This window comes from Macrobrachium nipponense, chromosome 1 (genome assembly GCF_015104395.2).
Source record: "Macrobrachium nipponense isolate FS-2020 chromosome 1, ASM1510439v2, whole genome shotgun sequence".
Lineage (NCBI taxonomy): Eukaryota > Metazoa > Arthropoda > Malacostraca > Decapoda > Palaemonidae > Macrobrachium > Macrobrachium nipponense.
Genome location: NC_087200.1, coordinates 141,870,427 through 141,894,305, shown reverse-complemented (window position 1 = coordinate 141,894,305; position 23,879 = coordinate 141,870,427). Strand labels below are relative to the sequence as shown.

Genomic DNA, 23,879 nt, shown 5'->3' with positions numbered 1-23,879 from the left:
TGGTTCACTTTGTGAATAACTAATAAGGATAAGACCTTGGCTTTATTTTAACACTTCTGTTTAACACAGCTAACTGCATGAAGGAATTTATTCCCATTTATCACATGAAAATTGAAACTTGGGAACTGCTATAATGCCGGTGTTCTTGGCATAGCTCGCTTGAAAGAGATGATGTTACCAAAGTGCTAATCCTTCGTACATAGAATTTTTAAGGTCTATGCAAGTAAAGAAATGATCATCAGAGTTTGGAATCTGTCCATCGGCAAACCACAAAAGATAATGGCTCCCTTCCTCTTTCTACCTTATGGGGAAGAATAACTAGGGTATATCTGTATTATAGTAAAAGATGTCTTAATTATCCATATCACAAACAGTGAAACACATCAACGACCGAGAGTGGAGAACAAATCATTTGCACACGGTGGATAATCATACGAAGGCCTCAAGCTACAACCCCTTTCGTTCCTTATACTTCATCTCCTTTCATATTCTTTCTTCCATCTTACTATCCACCCTCTCCTAACAATTGATTCATAGTGCAACTGAGATGTTTTCCTACAGTTACACCTTTTAAACCTTTTACTGTCAATTTCCGTTTCAGCGCTGAATTACCTCATAGGTCCTAGTGCTTGGCCTTCGGTCTAAATTCTATATTCAATTCAATTCATACGAAGCACGGGTTATGACTACCAAACAAATAAATCGTTGATGTATTTGTCCCGTCTGTGATGTGCGCTCGATATTTACCGATACGTGTTTGACACGTTTTACTGCAGTGTTGATGCATCTACACACCAGAAGTGACTGTGAGATTAACAATGGGAGTAAGGCCAAACTCCAGTTGAACAGATTCTGTTCATACGAATTGGTGTATTGAGGGATTGAATTTACAGATATGTGCTGAAATTGAAAACCTCACAGACAGTAAGTAGAATATATATTTGCTAAGAAAATATGAAAGTAATTTCAAATTACAAGAAATTACTTTGCCCTATCTTTGAGTGACCGAGCTAAAATATATATATATTTTTTTAAGTTCTCTTACCATTCATACCTTATAATGGGAAATTTGTGACCAACCCCAAGAGCAACACTGAACTACTTCATAGGGCCTCTAGGGTTAAACCAGTGGTTCTTAACCTTGGGGGGCGCGCCCCCTAGGGGAGCGTCAGCAATTTCCAGGGGAGGCACGAGTTCTAGGGGAAAATGAAAAAAATTCTCTAATTATATTCGTTGTTCTCTTAAAGAGTGAGGAACTAATATTCAGAAGTTTATGACAAATGCAAAATTATCGGCTTATAACGTATACTTTCCTAGGGTCTACTACTCTAGTTAGGCTCGTTGGGCTGACTATGTTTTGTAATCATTGACTTCCCTCCCTATCCCTCGAAACCCCTTCTCTGTTTTTTTTTTTTTTTTTCTATCTGGAAGGGAATTTTGCTCATAGATGCAACCGGGGGGGGGGGGGTGAAAGAAAGGACCAACTCTTAGGGGGGACGTGATAATAAAAAGGTTAAGAACCACTGGCTAAACATTCTTCGGTGGACGTTCATCTTGAGATTTCTGTAAGGCGTTTCTGAGTAAGTTATTTGTTCATTTGAAGATTGTTAAAACATCCTAGGTGACTCGAGTGTTGTTTGAATTTTCGTTCCAATCAGTATTTATTCAGATGAATAAATTGTGCAACACAGCGCTTGTTCCACAGTGTTATAGAAGTGCTATTTTCAACCATTACAGGCCAGTCTTTTTCCTTCCATAGCTCAGTCGGGTAGCGGGTTATTAAAAAACTTCTTGCATAAGTTCCTTATATCTAAATAAATGCCTCATTATCAAGAGAGATTTAAGTTGAATTTGATTCGTGCTGTACATATATGAATTTTTGTTTGTATAATTAGAATCGAAACTGACCCATCTTCAACTTGAGAGCTAGGTTTGTAAACACAGTATTTTTATACAGGCAGAGAGTATTAGTACCTTTTTAGATGTATTCATATACCAGAGTCTAGAATTGTTCAAACTGATTTCAGTGCTGCCTTTGATACGTTTTTTATTTTTATTTTTTTTCTATTAGCCAGCTAGTCTATATCATGAGTTTTGGGTTAAGAATAGCACAGTAATCCGAGGCAATGGAATTATTAGGTGAGAGAGAGAGAGAGAGAGAGAGAGAGAGAGAGAGAGAGAGAGAGAGAGAGAGAGAGAGAGAGAGAGATCCTCAATTGGTGTTATTGACTGAGGTTAGTGTCCTGATACGTATTGTTATAGAAGGAAAAATCAACTGCAAGGTTAGTAGATATATTATTTGAATATTAGCGAAGCATCGAGAGCTTTCGAGAAACTGCTCGATTCGTCTGTTCATTCTAACTCCAAATCAGAGTTACCCACAAAATACAACGTAAAATGTTATGAGAACATTGACGTTAAAAGGAGTCTTTTACAAAAGAAAATCGGACTTATTCGAAGGTCGGTAATTCGGTACTAGAGTAATAGTATCTTTCCCCTAAGATAAACAAGTCAACCTCTAAGTGGTAGTTCGACCATCAGTTGTGTCTACTAATTGACTGGAAGAGTTTAGGCACATGCCACTTGGATTACTTCCCACATTCTGTTAATGTGATAAATTTACCTCATCATCATCGTCACTGCAAAGGGCCTCTGTGAAAATCTGCCACTCAAGTCTCTTGTGCAGAATTTCATGACTAATTAACCTTATGGGATAAATTCTAACTGCCTCTTGCCATCTGACTCCCAGTGTTCTTCTTAAAACTTTATTCGGAAATTGATAAAATCTTCAAGATATACTGTAGTTTCACTGTTATACCATAATTCATGACCATATGGCAGTACATCAATACCGGACGTATGTACACGTAAACTTACTTTTGTTTGCTTTCTTAGCAATTAAGTCTATTAATTGTCAGATCTTATTCAGCCTGCCCATTGGTTGAACTTGCTTTTTCTTAGTCTTGTTTAGTTCCATTACTTTGTTTTAGGTATAGGGCTATTTATGTATGTATATATTGATACCTATTTGTTGTTTGACCTATGTAAGTGTATTTTTTTCATTACAGATAATAATGGCACTTTCACTGTGCCTGGGATTGACTTAATATTATCGAAGATGTGGATTTATTTAGCAACATTAGCAGCCTCGTCTCACTATAAGTTTCACCACTTACAGATAGTACTTATGTTGCTGGTATCAGTGAAAGTCCCAGGTCAGTTAGCACCAATGTGTTTGTAGGAGTCACTGAAAATAATTTCATGTTCTCTAAAACTACATTTTTATTGACTTAGAATCTTAGATAATAGTATCCTTGGTGTGTGTACCAATGGCACTTGTGGTTCCCAGAGATAGGTTGGTGGTTCCCATTACCAAATTTCCTTCCCAGGGAGACAGCAGTACTAGAACTGTACATGTAACTTCTCACCTGCATAGTTTTACCATATGTAAATTAAGAGGTATGTTCAAAATATGGCCATACAAAATGTATTCCCTGAATACAAAACTCTAGCTTTACTGGGAAATGGGAATATGTAGGTACCTCCTCCTCCCCCTAGCTCCTAAGTTATTTTTTAAGGTTAAATAGGACTTTTCTTGCAATATGGGTGTTCTGCAATATTTTGGGCTTCTGTTGCCAAATGTAAATGGAAAATTGCAATATCTTGCACTTTGCTTGTTAAGGTAGCCAGTGACAAAGTGCCCTCCTGTGAATTTTACTAAACAGAAAGCTCACCGGTACTTAACAGAAAGACTCATGGAAAAGGAAAATAACAGGTGTCTATTTAAGCAGCAAAAATTAAAAATCATATGTTTGGTGCTTAGTCTTGTTTAATTAACTGCTATGCAGATGTTTCCTTAGTACAGTACATATAAAACTTATGCAAAAATACACAAATCTATAATAATGTTTACATTCACATCAGCTTTATAACAGTTTTCAATAAATATATATTTCTTTATTGGGTATAATTTCTAGTTTGAGGAAATGGTCAAGGTGAAAAATTTTGCTTTCAAATACTTTTTAACCATGTTAGCTTGGCTCAGGGTAATGTACTTAATATATTATTCCATTTTGTGTTCCAGTAATTGTGGCTAAATATTTAATACTGAATTTCAAGTAAAGATGGTAGGTAAACCATAAGCCAACAGGAATGCTGTAAACCTGTTATTCATTCAACAGTGATTTCTTAAGAAGACATGAGCCAGGTTTAATCATTCTTGAAGGAAAATATAAACACCTACATGAAAGCCTGTAAGTAGTACAATTTTTTTTATTTAATGAATAGTTGTAATCATGAAACAACTAATCTTCAGCAGTGTTCATTTAGGTTCACTTATGTTCCTGTATTATTCAGTATTGAACCATCTTTTTTGTAATTACAGGGGTATATATTCTCAATGCTATTTATAATTCATGCAGCAATATTGTATGTAGTGTCATATAAATGTTATGACACCAAGCTCCCCTGCCCAAACACAAATAATATGTAAGGTTTTATGATGCTAAATTTTGATTTATTGGTAGGATTAACAGAGCCATGTATCAAACAAAAAACTTCATTTTCATTCTGAGAAATGGGCATGAAATAAGAACCATATTAATTACTTAAATAGTATTTATTTAAGCTCCAGGCTACTGCGTGTAAAAATAATAATTCTCAAACTTACACGTTAGTTGCCAATCTCTATGTACAAGGAAAAAAATTGATAGGGATCACCATCATTAAAGTGTAACAGGCTTTTTCAGTAAAGCCAACACAAATAATCTCGTGTTGTCCAAACAGTCAGTACCTTAACTTAAACACCATGACTATGCCATTTACAGAAATTTAACATTGTCTGTAAATGAAGAGACTAATCTTTGGAACTCTTCAATATGGAATAATTTTTACAAAATGTACTCAGGTTTTTTAAAATTGCTTCTACTAGTATTTTAGATGACTATGAAGAACTGCAACATCACTTTTTAAAAGTATCATACAATACTGTACATTACAGAGGCCCTAAAAAAATATTCTTTGAATATGATTCTGGACCATCAACGGTGAGATAACAACGATACCTTAAAACTAAGGGGAAATTGTAATTCTCAATTATGACTTCACATTCTTTAGTTTAATTACACATTACTAAGCTTTGTCAACAATGTGGTCATTAATAAATATAAATAAAGCTGTGTATAAGCATATATTAATAACATATATACCATACACAAAATATATATATATATATATAAATTGTATAATAAAATTTTAAAAATTTCATTAGTTAAATAATTTCAGGAAAATTTTTATACTTTTTTACTAAAACCTATACTGAAAATCAAAGTTGCCCATAGTTGCTGCACATAAAGAAAGGAACTGCAAGAATGATTGATTGATGGCATTAATCCATATCTTAAAAAATAGCACTTAAGAAAAAGTGCAAGTAAAATAGACAAAGGAAACCATGGAAAAACTAAATGCTTACAAAGTATGTTTGGTATCAGTTCACTATTTAGTGATTATTTTTGAACAGCTGCTGCATTTAGCAAGTTAAAAATTTCAATGGCAGGATTTCTATAGAAAAAAGAAAATAAAACCGGAAGTATTTTAAGACTTTTTCTTCTCTATCATTAAACTTGTGACAATATTCACAGATTCACAAATTTGGCATTAGGTCAGTACAATGGGGTTGCTCAACAATGCACTTAAGACATACGATAATCTTAGCCAAGTGAGTGACCTTAGTTATATCTAGTTCAAAGGTGGTCCCAACACTTGGCATTCCAGGTTTAGAATTCCCTGCACTGGTCAACCAAGCGTCCTGTCGCCATTTTGGCCAAGTGACCTTAGCCTTGGAGTGCTTCGCAATAACACCACAAGCACCATATTTTCACTCAACTAGTGTACAATTTGTGAGAATTTGTTTATTTTTTCATAAAACCTCGGACACGTGTCATACATTTATTGACAAATGAAGATTTTCTTTGGAGCTCATCAGCTGAAGCAATAGATGACCTTCTAGAAGAGGCACTAGAGGACTGTAAGGAAGGATCAAAATAGCAAGAATCCTCTCTGCTCCCTCCTAAAGTCTCGTCCATTGACTCTGGTCGACTTGTTTCTTCATCAACAACAGTTTCCTCTTCTGCTATTGGACTGCTCTCACACGGTATACTACTTAATCTCCGTCTTGGAGGACGAGCTTCTGGCCCCACTTGTTGGTATGGAGGTGGTCTAGGTGGCTGCTGCTGTTGCAAGTACTGCTCGCATGAGTTCACTACATCTGTTGCACTTTCAGAGTCTGAACCAGCAGCACTGTTTGTATCTAAACCGGTGTCAAGACTTAAAGATCGTGAAGGTAAAAGTGCTCGGCGATTGGGACGTGGCAAAAGGGGTGATCCTGCCCCTAGTCCCCTGTGTCCACCTGCTCCACGGACTGGAAGCCGTGGTACTGGACTTGCTGCTCTACCCCCCCACCTCAATGGTGAAGCAGATCTTGGGCTACTTGTGGCATATATTCTGTAAAGAAAAGGAATTTTAAGCTAGGATTAGTTATTTAATCATCATATGTAGCTATAAAATAATCATAGTATGTACAATACTTTATAAAATTGCTTCAGTAAAACTGAAATTTATGAAAGCATTGCAATAACACTGTAGCATCTAAAATGTTTGAACTTGAAATATATGAAGAAAAAAAATTATACATGTTATAGCAACAAAGCTGCTGTACATTTTCATATTCACCCACATATATATATTTTTTTTTAGGTATACAAACTACAGCCTTCATAAATGGAGCTCCTTCTGCACAACACCTAATAGTGAGGAGCAGCCCACTCCAAGGAGGAATCATAACCCTGCTTGAGTCTTGCTAAGGCAGAAAGAAAGTGTGTTCCTAGCCTGTGTTCCTAGCCTTTCTTTTTTTTTGTGCCTATCTGTAATAATGGGAAGGTTTATCCTCCAGCTTTGAGAAGTGGGACCTCTTCAAAGGGTATGTAAGGGCACAAGACCAGGCACAACTGCATCTCATCAACTGAGTTTTGGAGGCAAGGAAACAACAAACTTTAGCCTCTCATCCAGAATGTAAATGTTCCAAGTTTCAACTACAAACTCCACATTGAAGGAAGATGAGTGAGATCCCCATCTTCCCGAGTACTGAACGAGGCAGGTCATGCAGATCCCACACGCACTTTAGACTAAAGCTAAGAGAAAGAGTTTAGTGTTAGATCTCTACCTGAGGAATGTAACACAGGTCAACAAGGAAGTCCCTTAAGGCTTTGTAATGCCAATGAAACATCCCACTCGAGGGGCTAGAGCTCCTGGGGAGGAGGGCAAGACTGCTTGAATTGTCTGATAAGCATGTATAACTCCACATTTCCTGTGTTTGGAATCTGACATGAGGCCGAGCCATAACTTTTTGCCCCTGAAGTGAAAGGTGTTTGTTTCAGCAAAGGAAGATGAGGAAATCTGCTACAAAATACTCAAAATGGAGAGCAAACCCCCTTCTACAACACCAGTCACTGATGATAGGCTACTTCCTTCATACAAGTTTTCATACAAGTTTTCATACAAGTTTGTGGAAGGAAAGAAAGGCAAACTAAGACATTTCTTTTGATGCCCCACAAGAAGAGCTTATGAGATGCTGAACTATGCTTGGTGGAGAAGGCAGATTGTTACTCGAGAGGTTACTGGTCCGAATGGACCTAGATTCTGGCAACCCTGGAAGTCTCATATGGCCCTTTTTCTGGAGAGGAGGTAGCATACCCCTCCAGGGACCATTCATGCCCTGAGAGACCTGCTCTCCCAGAACTACTCCTCACTCAGTTCATTCATTGTTAGATCTCTACCTGAGGAATGCAATAGAGGCCAACAAGGAGGCCCCATAAGGCTTTTTGTATCACCAATGAAACATCCCACTCAAGGGGGCAAGACAGCTTGAATTATCTGATGGGCATGTGTAGCTCCACATTTCCTGTGTTGGGAATATGACATGCGCCTTAGTCATAATTTTTTACTACTGAAATTAAAGGTCCTTGTTTGAGCAAAGGAGGAGGAGGAAATCTGCAATCTGCTGAAAAAAATTCAAACTGAAGAGAAACCCTTTCACACCACAATAAGAAATTGTGGGCCACTTTCCTTGAAAAGTTTGCCAAGGAGAGACAGAAGCACTGACTCTTTTTTTCGCTGTTCTCAATGGATATATGGTCTTCCTACAGTTGCTGTAAAAGTAAAGAGAATTGAATTATCTGATGTTGCCATCAAACATGTGGTCTACTTCCTGAACTCACTCACATGAAGAGCTAAGCAGGCTTACATTCCACTTCTCTCCCTTCAGCTTCAACCACCCTTCTGGTGTGCAAGCTGGACAGAGAGCAAAAAGGAGAAAGCATTCTCATTGTCATCTTCCCATTGATCTTGCATTTGGTTCCATAGCAGTGAAGGATTCCCACTTTTCCGAGTACCCAACAAGAGGAGTGGCCATGCAGTTTGAACACTCTTCACCAAGACTATAAAGCTCAGAAAAAGAGAGTCTTCAATGTTAATCTCCGTTTGAGGGATGAGACACAGATATGTTGTTGGGAGGTCCATGAAGGCTTTATACCATTAATGAAACATCCACTCCAGCAGCTGAAGTTCCTGGGGAGGGAAAGGCTGCTCTAAGTGTCTGGTAAACATAGATAATTCCACTAATGTTGAGAGATCAGTCCTTTCAGTCTCAAAATTTGACATGATGCCGAGCCTTTTACTTTTTACCATTGACAGCCAAGGAAGATGAGAATATCTGCCATCTGCTGCAGTATACCAAGAATAGATAAACCCCTTCTGCAACACCAGACACAGATGATAGTCTACTTATTTCCATACAAGTTTGTCGAGGAAAGAAAGGAGAATCAAGACATATCTTTTGTTGCCCCACAAGAAAAGCTTCTTTCGAGATGCTGAACCATACTTGGTGGAGAAGGCAGATTGTTACTTGAGAGGCTGTCGATCCGAATGAACCTTGATTCTGGCAACTTGGATGTCTTAACTCTGACAACCCTGGAAGTCTTATATGGCCCCTTTCCTGGAGAGGAGGTAGCATATCCCTCCTGGGACCCTTCATGTCCTGCGACCCGCTCTCCTGGAACTACTTCTGGCTCAGCTCATTCAGTGTTAGATCTCTACCTTCCTGAGGAATGCAATATAAGTCAACAAGGAGGCCCCATTAGGCTTTGTAACACCAATGAAGCATCCCGCTCAAGGGGCTGTAGCTCCCAATGAGGGCAAGACTGCATGAATTGTCAAACTGTATGGCCTGTCCTCTTGTTGGGCACTCAGAAAAGTGGGAATCCTTCACTGTTATGGAATTGAATGCAAGAGCAATGGGAAGATGACAACAATGAGAATGCTTTCTCCTTTTCTCTCTCTCTGTCCAACTTGCACACCAGAAGGGTGGTTGAAGCTGAAGGGAGAGAAGTGGACATGTAAGCTGCTCAGCTACAGAAATCACCACAGCTAATGCAGGGTCACCTATTGTAAACAAACAAGACATTGTAATTGCAGCAGCTTTAGTTGACACATTGGTAGATGGTTGATCAATCATTGTTCCTGTGAGTGAGTTCAGCAGGAAGTGACAGACTTCCTGAAATATTCACAGGAGGCCAGATTTTTATAAAGATTCTAGATGGGATTTGGGAGCATTTCTGAAGGAGGAATTCCATCTCAAGAGCCCAACAAAACTTTCCTAGGCTTCCTTCTCCTCTTGCCATACATCACTTACTGAGGTGAAGTCCAAGAGGAACATTAATCACACAGAAGGGAACAAGTATGTTCCTTTCCTGTACAAGAAGCAATTACAAGACTGTCCATGACCTCCATGCTTGTAATTGGTGGTGGTTATTCTCCAAAATTGAGAAAACATGGCCAAAAGGCAATTAAATAAATATAAATACTAGTTCAAAATGCACAGGGCAAGGAACAATATCAGAAAACTCATCCGAAATTTAAAAATCACAGAAGTAAGAGACAACAGAAGCATCCTCTCTTAATGGCAGCCAGAGGAAGAAATGAAATGGTTAGAATGAGGGGTAACCTGTTCCCAGCCTCATCACAAACATTATAGCTACCGGGTACCTTGTTTACCAAGACATAGTAACTCTTTACTTATGTCATTTATGTATTAAAGCTGACATTCTGAGTTATATCTTAGAAAATACAGTTTTGGCTTCTGGTGTTTTATTAAATAATTATAAGAACTTAGTTGTTTAATAGCGAGCCTATGTATTTTTTTAATAACAAATTCGCTAGGAGTATTACACTTAAAATTTACAATAAATCTTTTGTTTGATATTAAACAATTACTGTGTGTAAAGTTTTCAACATTTAATTTCCTTTATATATGGAAGGCATTATTTATGACCAAAGACTTAAATATTCAGCACAGTCACACACTTTTGCTAAAATTTCTTCTATCAGTGAGATAGTGCATCAATCATAAAGTACTCCACTCTGCCCCTAGGTGTCATATAGTAGTTCAGAATGTTTAAGAAGTAGAACTGTTCATCTGTTCTCAACCTACTTCTGTCACTAAACACACAGGAACAGACCTTGAGTAATAATAATACACATAACTAAAAAAAAAAAAAAAAAAAAATAAAAAAAAAAAAAAAAAAAAAAAAAAAAAAAATGCTTGGGAGTCAATTTCTTGTGTAACACTTTCAATAAAGAAAGGTTAAATGTGTCCTGTCCCTTCTATTCCATTCTGTTCTCCGGTTTATCCAGAAAATTTCCTCATGACCAGAAACACAAAAAATGGAGAAACAAAAATTAACACCAGAAAAAACCTGCACATTTGGAAAGTTCAGTTAACATCATCAGTACAGTCAACTAGTGTAGAGTTGACCAGAAGAATAAAGACTAATGGAAAATTCAACTTAAATGATATAGATCACCCTGATTTGGCCAAAATTCAAGTTTAAAAATTATCAAAAGCTTGTCCCTTCTGAATAAAAAGTAAGTACACTTTCATAATAAAGCAAGTTGATAGTGAAACCATCTTTCCTATTGCTGTTAATACTTTATTTTTGGTTGTCAACTTCAAATGGCTTTCTCTTTATGTTCATCATGTGACAGCCTAAGTAAAATATGCATTTGCATAAACCTGTACTTTTCTCAATTACCATGCAAAAGAAACAGTGCCCCAGGAGTTTTCTTTGGAAACCAGAGAATATTTTATTATGTATATGGAAAATTTATCCTAAGTATAGAATCCAGCATAAAAAACAAACCTTATCTTTACACTTCTGTATCACTTTTATGTGACATAAAGGAATTGAGGAAAGCCTGTGATGAAATGTTTGCTTCCACTGAGAAAGCATTTGAATTAAAGCATTCTCCATAAAAGCAAAATTCTCCAACAATTACATTTTAAATACAGGCAGTCCCCGGGCTATGATGGGTTCGGCTTACGACGTTCCGAGGTTAAGGCGCTTTTCAATTATATTAATCAGAAATTATTTCCAGGGTTACGACACATGTTCCAGGGTTATGACGCCTACAACGCTCATCTGACAGAAGAAATATGACACCACAAATGCAAAATAATCAATATTTGAAGCTTTTTTTTTATGCAAAATGCAATAAGAATGCAGTTTACATAGTTTTTAATGCACCCAAAGCATTAAAAGTAAGGTTTTCTAAAGATTTTTGGTGATGTTCTGGCCTACAACGATTTTCAGGTTACAACGCGTCTCAAGAACGGAACCCCCATCGTAACCCGGGGACTGCCTGTACTAATACTGTACATTATTTCTTGAACACCAAACATCAGACTTAACGTACCTTCTATGTTTAACCAATGCAGGGTCGCCCCGTCAGTCTTTAGCAAAATCTTTGTCTGAACAGGAAGAGCCTTTCCCACTTTCTGTGCTTGTAGTTCGCTGATAAATTGGTGGGCCTCTTGGTAATGTTGAAGGTGTGCCTGGAGTTGCCATTCCTCCTACTAAACTACCACCCACATAACGACCAAGCTGGCCTTCTCCTTTAACATTGCATTCCCCACGCATAAATCTTTCAATTTTGTCTACACAGGCATCTTGATAATCATGTATCCATCTGAAGAAAAAAATATATTTAATGAAATTTGACTTATTTATAATGCAACTTCTTCGGTACCTAGCCACAATCTTATTGTTTGCTATGCTACCATTTTGGATGTGTTACATGAAGACATAAATCTCATAAATTGAGGTGAAATAAATTTCTTAAATTGAGTGGTTTGAGTGGTATGTGCAAAATCAGGTTAGTTTAGTTTAACAACTATACAGAATTGCTGTTAGTTATAAGATAACTTGAAATTTTAAAGTATAGACTATAATATAGGGGGTCTTTATTACATAAGAGAAAACCAACAGAACCCAAATGAACTTTTTATGTTACAAACAAATTTTGTTAAAGAGCAAATCTTAAACAAAAACATATGCTCTGCAAGTACTAAACCGCACAGTGGTTTAGAGATGCTTACCTTACACCATTAAAATAACAAACTGCTCGCATATCTTCAGGAAGTTCTTCTGGTTCTGGCCATTGAAAATTATCAAGAATGGGAATTATATTACAGCCAGATTGGAGAGCTGCTACAATTTCCTGAAAAGAAAAATGAGTAAGAATTTAAATATATTAAAAAAAAAGAAAAAAAGTAACAAGCGTGATATTAACAGGGTTGAATTTAGATATATTTGCAACAAAAGAAACACGCATAACATCCACAGGGTTACACCACTTAAAATTTTATGAAAAGGGATACAAAAATATATTGCACAAATATATATTGTTTCTTGGAGTATCCAGCCATTCTTTAATTTTGAGTTCTTCCATCAATTAACATCAGTGGGGGAAGAATGAAAAATGTTTACATCAGATAATTAACAGTTAAACACTAACACATTGTAATTCTACCATACTGCATGTTAAAGACAAAGCTGAAATATTGTTGAATATATCTAAATAGTAATAAAATAGGCAAGTGTTGTAGAACTATGAAAACTACTTATCTGCATTATATAAAAATCGTAAAGAAAAGAAAAACTTATGCAATTATCTGTACAAATACGAATATAACAAGGCTAAAATTAGGCAATAAGTTACAAAAGACAGTACATAATGTACTTACCCTGTGAACCCAATCCTTGCACTCTGTATCACCAAGACATCTATCTAGCGCATTTGGTGTTAAAACTAGCAAAAAGTTCTTAGCTTGTCGAATTGAATTTAATAAATTATTGTCAAACTTCCCTGCTTCCAGCCTTTCTACATCAATAAATACAGAGAAATCCTTAAGCTGCATATGGACTTTTAGTAAACTGCAAGAGAGAAACAAACAGAAATATTATATAACACAGTTGCTAGAATATAAAGAAGAATTTCCACTAAAAGCTACTGTTGCACAATATTGTACAATATATCCTCATATATCGCCATATTGTAGGCTAGGCTTACCTTGCTAACTGAGATCCATTTGATCTCCTATAACTAATAAATATGTCAAGATTTTTATCAAGAGAATTGGCATCCTGCAATTGTCCTCCATCATCTGCAAAAGAAATTAGAGCAAAATTAAGAAAATATATAAATTGAAAGAAAATTGAATTTAATGGGTATTCAATAAAAATTAAAATGAACAAAACAGGTAAAGAAAAGGTATATTAAGTCACTTATAAGTTCATAAAATACAGATCTGGAAATAACTAGTACAACTTTTTGGTAGTCAACATATGAAGAGCACAAACAGAATTTGGCAATGACACTAGTTGGCTTCTAGGTGTATGAATGACGTGTAATTTCATACCTGAAGATATTCTTAGAGGCATGACAGCAATGTCTAAATTGTAATATGCAAAGCGAAAATGATAAAATACCACTGGTATGCCATGCAAGAAAAAATCAAGCCATAATTGGTGCCAAATTCTTTTTCATTTCTTTTTAATTCATAAGTGTAGTGGTAACAGCAAACAGCTGAGCAGAATCACTTTCAAACATAGACAGTGCAAAATAATTTCATGAAATGCTGTTAAAATAAAAGCAGCCTTTGAAATTTAAGATGAAAAAAAAATAAAACAAATAAAAAGAGCCTTCAAATTTAAGTGACAAATTATCGTCTCAGAGCAGAACTTCTAAACTGAAGTAAATACCAATATATAATGAAGTTACATTGCTGTACTATTTTAACACATACTGTATATGTTGCTGTATTTTTAACACATACTGTAAATGTTACTTTCAGAGAATCAGAGCTTTGCTGCGAGAACATACACGACTGAGTCAAGTTATATCTGGCAGAAATATTTTAGTAAGATTGTCATAAACTGGGTAGCCAATTAGCACCTGATCAATTTCAAAGCCTCAGCTTGAATTTTGGCGAGATGTCAATGTAACATCTTGAAATAGTACAATACTGTCTATTGCTAAATCTTGTATAACACAGTATACATATTTTTGGTTCTACAGTATTTCCACCAGTTTTTCTTTACAAAATACAGCTCAACTGCGAAGATTCGCTGAAAAAACCAAAAGCTGAACTTGAAGTGTTCAAAAACTATTCTGGTCAGAATTGCAATCATCACTATACAAGTGTACAGTACATTTAACACACAGGGGACTGTGTTAGGCTGTGTGTAGATGAACACGGAAATTGGCAAACGCTAACAATTATACAATCTACGTACAGAGCAATAGCAAAGTATTCTGATATGTAGGGTTATCCACATAATTTAATATAAAAATATGTGCATACGCCACATTGCACATAATACACCAAAACATATAACATTAATTTATTGCAAAATTAATGTTTTCAGAATGCACTAAAATTGCCGTATTTGTTGCAAATTATCTTTCAAATACCATCCACATTAGGATAAGGTGAACATTAACTAAATTTCTGTAACTACTGTAGTTTTCATTTAGGATGCTGAATACAAATGTACCATATTTTGTGAGAACAAAGATAACCTGAAGCTTTGAGCACTAAGAATGATATTAAAAACAGATGGTGCTATGGCTCTACATACAATATTGCATTAAAGAGAGCATCACTATGTTACTCACAACACTTTTTAAGCTCCTCATATCCTTTGATAGGGAGATGCATAGAAAAAATATATACCTAAAATTCAACAACTTATGAAATTGTACATCAAATATATTTAAAAATGGATGGCAAGGTAAACATTTTACATGATTTTTTTCATATTCTTGCTTGTAAAAAAAGCATATAGTAAATTTTAAAAGATATTCAGTATTCTCGGTGACTAAAAAAGTTAGTAATTTTAACTTCTAGTACAGTTACCAAAAGTCACACTTACTTGCAATAAAATCCCTTATTTTCTGCCTATGTATGGAGTTCAGAATGCCGCATTCGTGGATTAGCTGTTCTTCACTGAGATATCTGTGTAGATGAAGAAATAACTTTTTAATATTTGCGTAACAAAACATCATTAAATGTACAGCATCTTACATTAGGTTATTTGCGATTGTCAAAAATAACATGGTATCTCAAAAGCTGAAACAAATAAGACAACACAGATGGGAATCTAAATCATCTTCACTTACCGCAACATGTCTCTATTAACACCAGCTCGTATCATTCTGTAGGTATACTCGGCAAACTCTCTGTCCATCTCTACTAGAAAGTCATTCATTTTTGTTGAATCACAGGAAGAATAGTCGGCAAGATTCTTCAATTTTTTCAACTCCCTCAGAAATCTCTGCCGTAAAATGCCATTTCTAATGCCAATGTCTTCTCGCAGGTTCTCTTCTGTTAGCTGGAGGAGGAGATCGCCATCTACTCTAGATGCTATAAAAGCATCACAAAACTGTGAAAATCCAATTTGTTTAACCCATTCCCTAACATCTTCCGGGGTCCACAACGGAACTTGCTGACTTAATTTATGTGGAACTTCCTCTCCTATTAAACGCAGTGCTTGTACAGCATATTTACTAGCAATAGCGTTAGGGGAACTAGCCACCTCCTTCAAAGGTTCAATAGCACCAATTTCCCTGAAAATATCAAGGTTTCCTTGTCTCTTTTTGATACCAGCTTCCATACAGAAATGAAATGCGGCCAAGTTACGAGCTTCTTCTCTTTTGCTGCTCAAAACTGGGAGCAATCTCTGCAGCCAGCTTTGACTTTGTCCATGACGATGAGCTACTGTGGAATTTGCAAACTGGTCTGGTAATTGATTCGTAACAAATGGTTCAACCAGATTTAGTGTTCCTGACTGCAAAACAGCAGCTTCTAACTCCTTATTGGCTACTAAGGTGGCAATAGCTAAGCAAGCGTAGTATTTAATATTTTCATCCACGTGGAAAGCTAAGGGGAACAGCCACATCGGAACTTTACGCTGAATCATTTCCTGCTGATTATCAGACCCACCGTATAGAGAGAGATTTGCAAGGGCCCCGGCACAATGTCTCAGTGTCTCAACATCTGATTTTCGACATTCGGATAAAACAGCATCTAATCCACCCATTTTGATTATGTCTGAACATGTGCCTTCACTGTGCTTGAAGAGATGTTCCAAAATTCCGGTGCCGACTCTGGATTTGTCGACAGAAGACCCATTTTTTGTACAATAGCAGGCAACATTCACAATACTTTTTAGGCCATTTTCGACTACGTAGCCTCTGTTCTCTGTGGTGAGGCACTGTTCAAGAACCTTGGCACTAGAAAACTTCAAATCTGAATCATCCGAGTTACAGTTATCTAAAAGGATACTCATTCCTCCATTGGTTCTCAAAACATTACAGAGAGAAAAACCAAGCTCATGGCCATGTACAGGAACTGACCATGCTTTTCTTAGCATTTCATCAATATTTTCCAAGAGCGAGGGAGCATCTTTCAAAGTTTCAGACATTGAAAGGTTCTTTAATTGCTCCACAAATGATGACATGACTCCTGAGTAACGCATGATGGCGTTCTGTATGTCTACAGGTTGAGAGCTTGCATTAAGGAGATCTAAATCATCAAAACCCGTGACACTGACATTTGTCTGTAAGGAAAAATATGATAAATCAGCAATGAAATAAGATCTATTAAAATAAATATAACCAAATAGACTCCTAATTTTAACATTGATAAACTCATCCTTACAAGTTTGCAGTATTGTATATCACATTAACGTACGACTTAAAAAAATAAGATTGCAAGCAAAACGTTATTGCTAACCTGAGAAGCTGTCATAGATGAAGATTGCTTAGTGCAAACTCCCTTAGTTTTTATAGTTAGGCCGGACTTGGCTGCCTGTCTTGACGACTCCTGGTTGATTGTCCCAGCCGGCGTCTTGGTCTGGCGCTGTTGCTGCTCGCTGACGGCTGATCTGTGAGCAGAAAAGCCTTCTCCTGTAACTCTCATGGTGGCGCCCTTCACCTGGGAACCTTCTCGATGGGTAACATCACCTGCACGTAGCTGCCGCGCCTCCTGCAAAAGGAAATATTGTCCTTTTAAAAATGATCAAATTATATGCGGGCACTTGGGGACTTACATTGCTGCAGAACTACTTCAACATCCCAAGACCAGTGTGAAAGTACCAGAATTATAAAATATATATAAAAAAATAAATAAAAGTGCAATGAAATTAAAACAAGCACAGTTTTGGTAAGCTGACAGAAATAAAGTAATAAAGTATGGAGTAATATACGGTACTTCAAAAGTATCTTCACTGCTTATCCATACAGGTAGTAAAACGTAAGGTTACGGTAGTACTGCACTTTATCATTTGCAATACCACACTGCCACAAAAACCTTTAATGTGGCGATGTCAGCTCTGCATATAATTACTTATTGTACAATGAAACTAAAACGTGAAAGAAACCATCTGCAAAGACAACTGTTTACAATGCAATAGATTTGCCTGATGAACAAAAGATATAAAAAGACATTCAAAACTAATTAAACTTAAAAGTTCATGAAAGGAACATTAAAATTAAGAATAAAAAAAGAAAAAATTCTTCATTCAATCCCAACAAAGTTGAGAAGACAGCCATAATTTTTTTCACAATGTTTAAACCGGTTCCAACCAGTAAACAAAAATCAAATCTAAGTCGATAAATAACTTTAGAATTAAACACACAGGTCTACTAGCTCCGATCATGCTATTTAATGGAAAAAAAAAACTTACTGGACAGTGAGCAAACCTGGGGAGTGAGCAAACAGTCTTTAACCTCTTGAGACTCCGACATGTAACAACATTTTAGGGTACTATCAAACCATTAGATGTTCACAACCGAAAGTAACATTTTAAGTTTATAAAATCTCCTATGATCCTCTTAAAACAAGATCTTCTGTATGAGTTTAATTATCATGGCACGTAATTACCAAAACTTTCTCGTTTTCACACATACACATCTGACAACAGTAAAAAAGCAATAATTGAACTATCTTGATACGAGGAGCCAATTAAGGGCCCTGGCACTGGATGACCATTATAGGTCACCCTTCACATACCTCCTTCAGGACCTTCACTTGCTCGGGGTCGATGTAGGGACACCTCATGAGAGGCAATCGACTACTGCAACTACATAAACAGTTGCAGCCTTGTCCCTGATATCGATGCTTGCTTTCGTCCGTGGATGAGACCACAAGTTCCTCCCGAGCGGGTTCGCTCGGTCCATCATCACATTCTACTCCACTGTCGCGACTCAGTTTCCTTTCCTTGAGCTCATCGGGGAAGACTCTTCTGCAGTCTCCCTGTGAATCACCATCTTCGTTTCTGCAGACATGTGAGGGCTGCCGGAAGTAGCCAAGGGCGTCACGAGGGCAGCAGCTGTTTTCACAGCAACCTTCCGACTGGCCATAGGATGACGAAATGTCAGTGCAGTCGTTTCGTACTTTCTCGCAACAAGCATAATTCCCTGATGATCTTTGACAACTATTGTGATCACAACAAGCATGCGAGATATTAGAACCACAAAACCTATCACCGGTACTACAAAGTGAACTTCGTTGGCCAAGGTCCCAGTCCTCACTACGCCTGAAGTCTTTGACTTCAACGGCATCTGAACAATCAGCCTTACTATTCTTACAAAGGTTCTGATGGCAGCTTGAAGCGCAAGAGCTTCTTGCAGTGGAGGTATCTTCATGTTCTGGACTGCAAGGTTTGCATTTGCCAGCAAACCTGTCCTGCAACCCACGAGATATGTTTCGACTCCGGTTAAAACATTTGTGTTGCTCATTTGGGCTTTCTCGACCTGCTTGTGTGTTTCCACTTCTTCCTACGCGTTCCCCATCTGCGCGAGATGCATCACCATTAACGTTAGAAATCTCTCGATCCTTAGCACGACAAGCGATGGCTTTCCCATCTTGGCATCTCGAGTGACATCCATGACAAGTGGGAGGTGTACCTTGGCAACCGTGGGGCGAGGGATGGGCGTTACAGCAGATGCACTGCTGCAAACACTCCCTTCCATTCCGTCCTCCACATTGTCCATTTGAGTTCAGAAGAACCCAAAAGATGTCCAAGTTGAAGACCGCCCATGGCACGGGGGCTGAGGTGGTCGAAATGGACGAGAGGTGTCCCACGCGAGGTCCCGCCGAAGGTTTCCTCAGTTGTTCCAACTTCGGCACCACACCTGTCAAAACACTGTCGCTTGTTCGACGGCGTTTCTGCATCACAAAGTTTTTCTCTACAAAGCAGCACTCGTTACGCAATTTATAATTATCACTCGGCACCAACGATGGGGCACTTCTCAAAGTTTTCTGTCGACGCTAATCAATTTCACTTTTCCAACACGATAAACATTATCCTTATATAAAGCACTGCGTTTTCAAATTTAAGTGATTGTCATTACAGTTTTCAATAATATTCTATTATCATCAAAGGATCAGGTAACACCATCCTCTGATGACGTCATTAACCTCCAATGTCCAAGATTGAGGCCCATTTTACAAAACGATCACTTCCATTATCAACAACAAATCTTAAACTTTAAAAGTCATCCTATAACAATAAAACATAAAAATGAATTTACACGACCGGAAGCACAAAAATTATATTTCCATCAAAATTAAGAAAGATATAAGTAAAAGTCAAACGGTGAGTATGTCCCTGAATTTCGATAACTTGCTCTTTTCCTATTACAATGTCTCGAGTCTAATTTAGTTCGGATATTCTCAGCAACACTAATATAAAAATGCAGAAAAAATAATCTTGACGTAAACCCGATCTTCTCCAAATGCCTAGACATTATCATTCCCTATCCAACAAGCTTACATTAGATTGTCTCTCAATGCCGTGAGACACAATCAGTAGCCATCTCGTCTTGTTAGCTCCCGATTTGAAGCCTCACCGATGTGACTAGTCTCTTACAGAGGACAATATAAGCAACGGAGCAAGTCACTCTGGGACCGGTTTGTTCTCTGCATAATTCCCATATTAAAAATCTACCCCAACCTTTATGTTTAAATTATAGACAAACTGGACAAAATCGAGATTTTTGCCGTAGCGTAGGTTTGCAGAACCAAGTGGAATTTCCTTCAGCCTCAAAGTACTACTGACGTTTTGCTCTGAGACGTGAAAAGAAGGCAGAGAACTACTACACAAAACGCACGTAGATTAAACTCGCGGCTCTTCCTGGCGGAGTTTCAACTTGAGCAGAATAAATGGGCACAGAACGTGATGCAATAGCAAATAAGTCTCTGAGACGTGTGCCGCGTCTTTAACACAAACAACCACATCCCTCCATTCAGTCTCACAACAACAACAAATTCTTTACAGATGCATAGCACTTTCCTCGTTTCATTATAAAATCATGCGGGGGCTACTTCTAAACCCTCTCTCTCCTCTCTCTCTCTCTCTCTCTCTCTCTCTCTCTCTCTCTCTCTCTCTCTCTCTCTCTCTCACACACACACACCTAAACCTAGCAAATCGAGTAACACCTCTCCTTTCCGATTCTCTTCTTTTACTCATCGATCTTATAATCCCTTAGTCTTTGACGATATTCAACACTAAATGTTCCTCGTAATTATTCCACCGCTGCAAAATTCACATTTACGTATCTTTCAACGAGTGGCCTTAGAAACGCAAGCAGGCGGCACTGTGCGAGGACCACGCACCACACTCACAAACACACGCATAAACACGGACACATACACTTGTGCAACTAAATTAACCGGATATCCTTCGGCCTACCTGGCAGCAGCAGCAGCAGCGCTGCAGGAGGAGCTACAGAGGCAGCACCCGCTTCCTTCCTCGATCACTTACTGGTGGTGGTGAGACGCCTACACACTTCAAGTCAACCCCCACGCACTTACTTTATAGCTAGCTCTCTTTCTTTCTCTCTCACACTCACTCTTACTTTCTGTTTTGCACTCCCTCACACACAGCTGGTTCGAGAAGAGAAATTTTGGACGAGGCTTCAGGTATCAGAGCCAAATTCATGTAGCAATTATCTCTCTCTCTCTCTCTCTCTCTCTCTCTCTCTCTCTCTCTCTCTCTCTCTCTCTCTCTCTCTCTCCCCGCGCGCAAACACAAACATGGCACTTCTTGGATACCCTGACAGTTAGTCTACCCCATAGAATAATAAAACAGCTGAACACACCTGTTTTTTTTTCTCTCCATAAAATCCACGTCCCTCTCCTGTTTAATATACCTGCACACAATAGACCGAGTAATCACCATAGCTTATTTGTATGACACACTATGCAGACTTAATATAACTGCATTCCATCAAATAAACAGTTGGCTTTAGCTCGGACCAATTCCAGTTCAAAACCCGAAAGAAGCTTGCCTATGTTATAGAGTATCAATTTTCAAAATAAAATAGGAAACTATACGAGGGGAGTATCTCACAACAAAGATAAATAGAATATTAACAGAAATAAGTAAGAAAAACATGAACACGGACTTTCATGTAAACGTCCACAAAAAAAAAAAAGTTCCTTCCTGGTTGAAATGTGAGTATAAACAGGTAAAATAACAATACACCTGGCAAGTCGTACACTTCCTTAATTATTCAATAAATGGCCCAGTCCTCCATAGATTGCATGTATGCCATCAAAATTATCTAACCCAAGCGAGTTCTTGTTTGTCATCAAAAGACAATCAACTTTCAACATAAAGAAGGAACGAGGCCACGAGAGGCAACTTTACACTGGCGCAGTTCTTGCAAGACTGGGCACTGAAGGTAGGTGGGCACTCAAGAGAAAGGGGGGTTAGAGTTTTTCACTCAATCCCACCTCCAACACACAACCAATCCCCACTCCCTATACCCAGCATCCCTCCCTCTTATGATCTCTAGGCCATCACCTCTTCTTCGTTCCTCCTCCCCTTCCAGTACACGAGACATAACGCCTGTGTTCCTACTAGTAATATTCATAACTTCCTACTAGTCGTATACCTCATCATGAAGATACTGAGCCTTTAAATATTTACTACCATATCAGCATCCTCTACATCCTCTCAATTCTACATATTCCAAAACCACTTTCACTACCCCCACGAACACCTATGACGCATCCTAACCGTCACCCCTCCCCCCACTTTGCCATTAACCCTCAGTTCATGCTCTTCTCTTCCAATTCCGTCATTAAAGAAAGAAATACCACGAAGAGAGATGCAAAGGAATCGTGCCTCAGAGCAGGCAATCCTCAAACAATATCTCTTCAGTACTTGAAAGTCTCGTGAATTATGACCCTCTCATTGCCTCACTCTCTATCGCCTTCACTTGAGATGGCGCAATACCTTCAACTAATCCCTCCATTACACGTGGTATTTCTTCCAAAAGGTCCCAGTCCTCAGTCTTTTAAAGAAATTTTAAAATTGTTCAGTGAACGTTAGGGTGGGGGGATAGAATGGCGAGAGGGTCGGTGGTGAGGGAAGGGGGAGGGGATGTTTCGTGATGGCTCAATCTTCAAAAAGTATTTCCTTTAAAATTTTCATCTGAAGCGCCGCCGCTTCCGAAGGACATCCGAAAGAAACCCCGGAGGAGTCGTAACATTTGTGGTGGAAGTATCCAACGACAGAAACAGGCTATTGCAAAACTCGCGGGGGACGGAGCAAGACGGTCGGTTATTGTCTTAGGTATCGTTACGTGATGAAATAGGTACCTGGGCAGTAACCGTGAAGTCAGTTCTCTACAAACTACTTGTTCCACCGTAGCATTAACAAATAAACACAAAGTTTCGGTGAATAAAAAGATGCCAATATCTTATCTTGCGTTCTAATATTCCAAGTGAGTTGTAACAAATAGTTGAAAATCGATCAGCTCGCCACCAGCCATTGGGCGTTCTCTCGTTCCTCATTCCGAAGACAACAAGCTGTTGCAAGACAATAGAATACATAGGTATCATCCTCATAAACGCTTCATTGAGATCTGATTTGTGGCAGAAACGGCAACCGTAGTATGACTGGTGTACCGTAATGAATGAATCCTTTTTTCCTATAAATATCTATAATCAATAATGAAACCATAAGATTGCCCTTGTCAGCAGGTCTTATGGTACGGGTAAAAGGGGATGAAAAGCAACAGCGAATTTTCAATGTAAGATTTTTGACTAAAGGACTTCGACAATTTGCAATCCGAACCCGGAGGAGGAAGTGAGGATGTTACAAAGATACGCCACACAAAGGATCAGGGGAACGGAAGGTCACTGGCGTTGGCACCGAATCTTCCACAAAAGGAATTCAGATAAATCAACATTTTCGACAACAGACGCCACCAACATGGGACAGATTCAAACGTAAAACAAAAGTTTAACGTTGAGGAAAACGAATTAAACCAGAGGACAGCTAAAGCTCCTCTTGGCATTAAAATGATGCAGCATATATTCCTTCACTGGAACTATCGGCAATTCCGTACAAGTGACTCTAGCCGTTTCATTGGAAGGAAGTGGGTTGCGTCACTTGTTTATAATAAACAAA

General features: G+C 38.0%; 1 protein-coding gene across 14 annotated transcripts in view; it reads right to left on the bottom strand.

Moving 5' to 3' along the window:
• Positions 1-4,599: 4,599 nt before the first annotated feature.
• The window catches only part of LOC135219691 (NAD(+) hydrolase sarm1-like), a 703,407-nt gene continuing 684,127 nt past the window's right edge, over positions 4,600-23,879 (bottom strand). For 13 of the 14 annotated variants that reach the window (XM_064256657.1, XM_064256658.1, XM_064256661.1 and 10 more), the window contains 8 exons: positions 17,189-17,440; positions 15,574-17,012; positions 15,327-15,409; positions 13,462-13,555; positions 13,136-13,325; positions 12,488-12,609; positions 11,806-12,078; positions 4,600-6,501 (listed from right to left, as the gene is read on the bottom strand). In XM_064256657.1, the coding sequence (XP_064112727.1) occupies positions 11,838-12,078; positions 12,488-12,609; positions 13,136-13,325; positions 13,462-13,555; positions 15,327-15,409; positions 15,574-17,012; positions 17,189-17,440 (2,421 nt within the window). In that variant the 3' untranslated portion in view covers positions 4,600-6,501; positions 11,806-11,837. Of the gene's footprint in view, positions 6,502-11,805; positions 12,079-12,487; positions 12,610-13,135; positions 13,326-13,461; positions 13,556-15,326; positions 15,410-15,573; positions 17,013-17,188; positions 17,441-18,466; positions 19,959-22,028; positions 22,129-23,879 lie in introns of those variants that run through there. The other variant, XM_064256660.1, reaches the window with a different exon arrangement.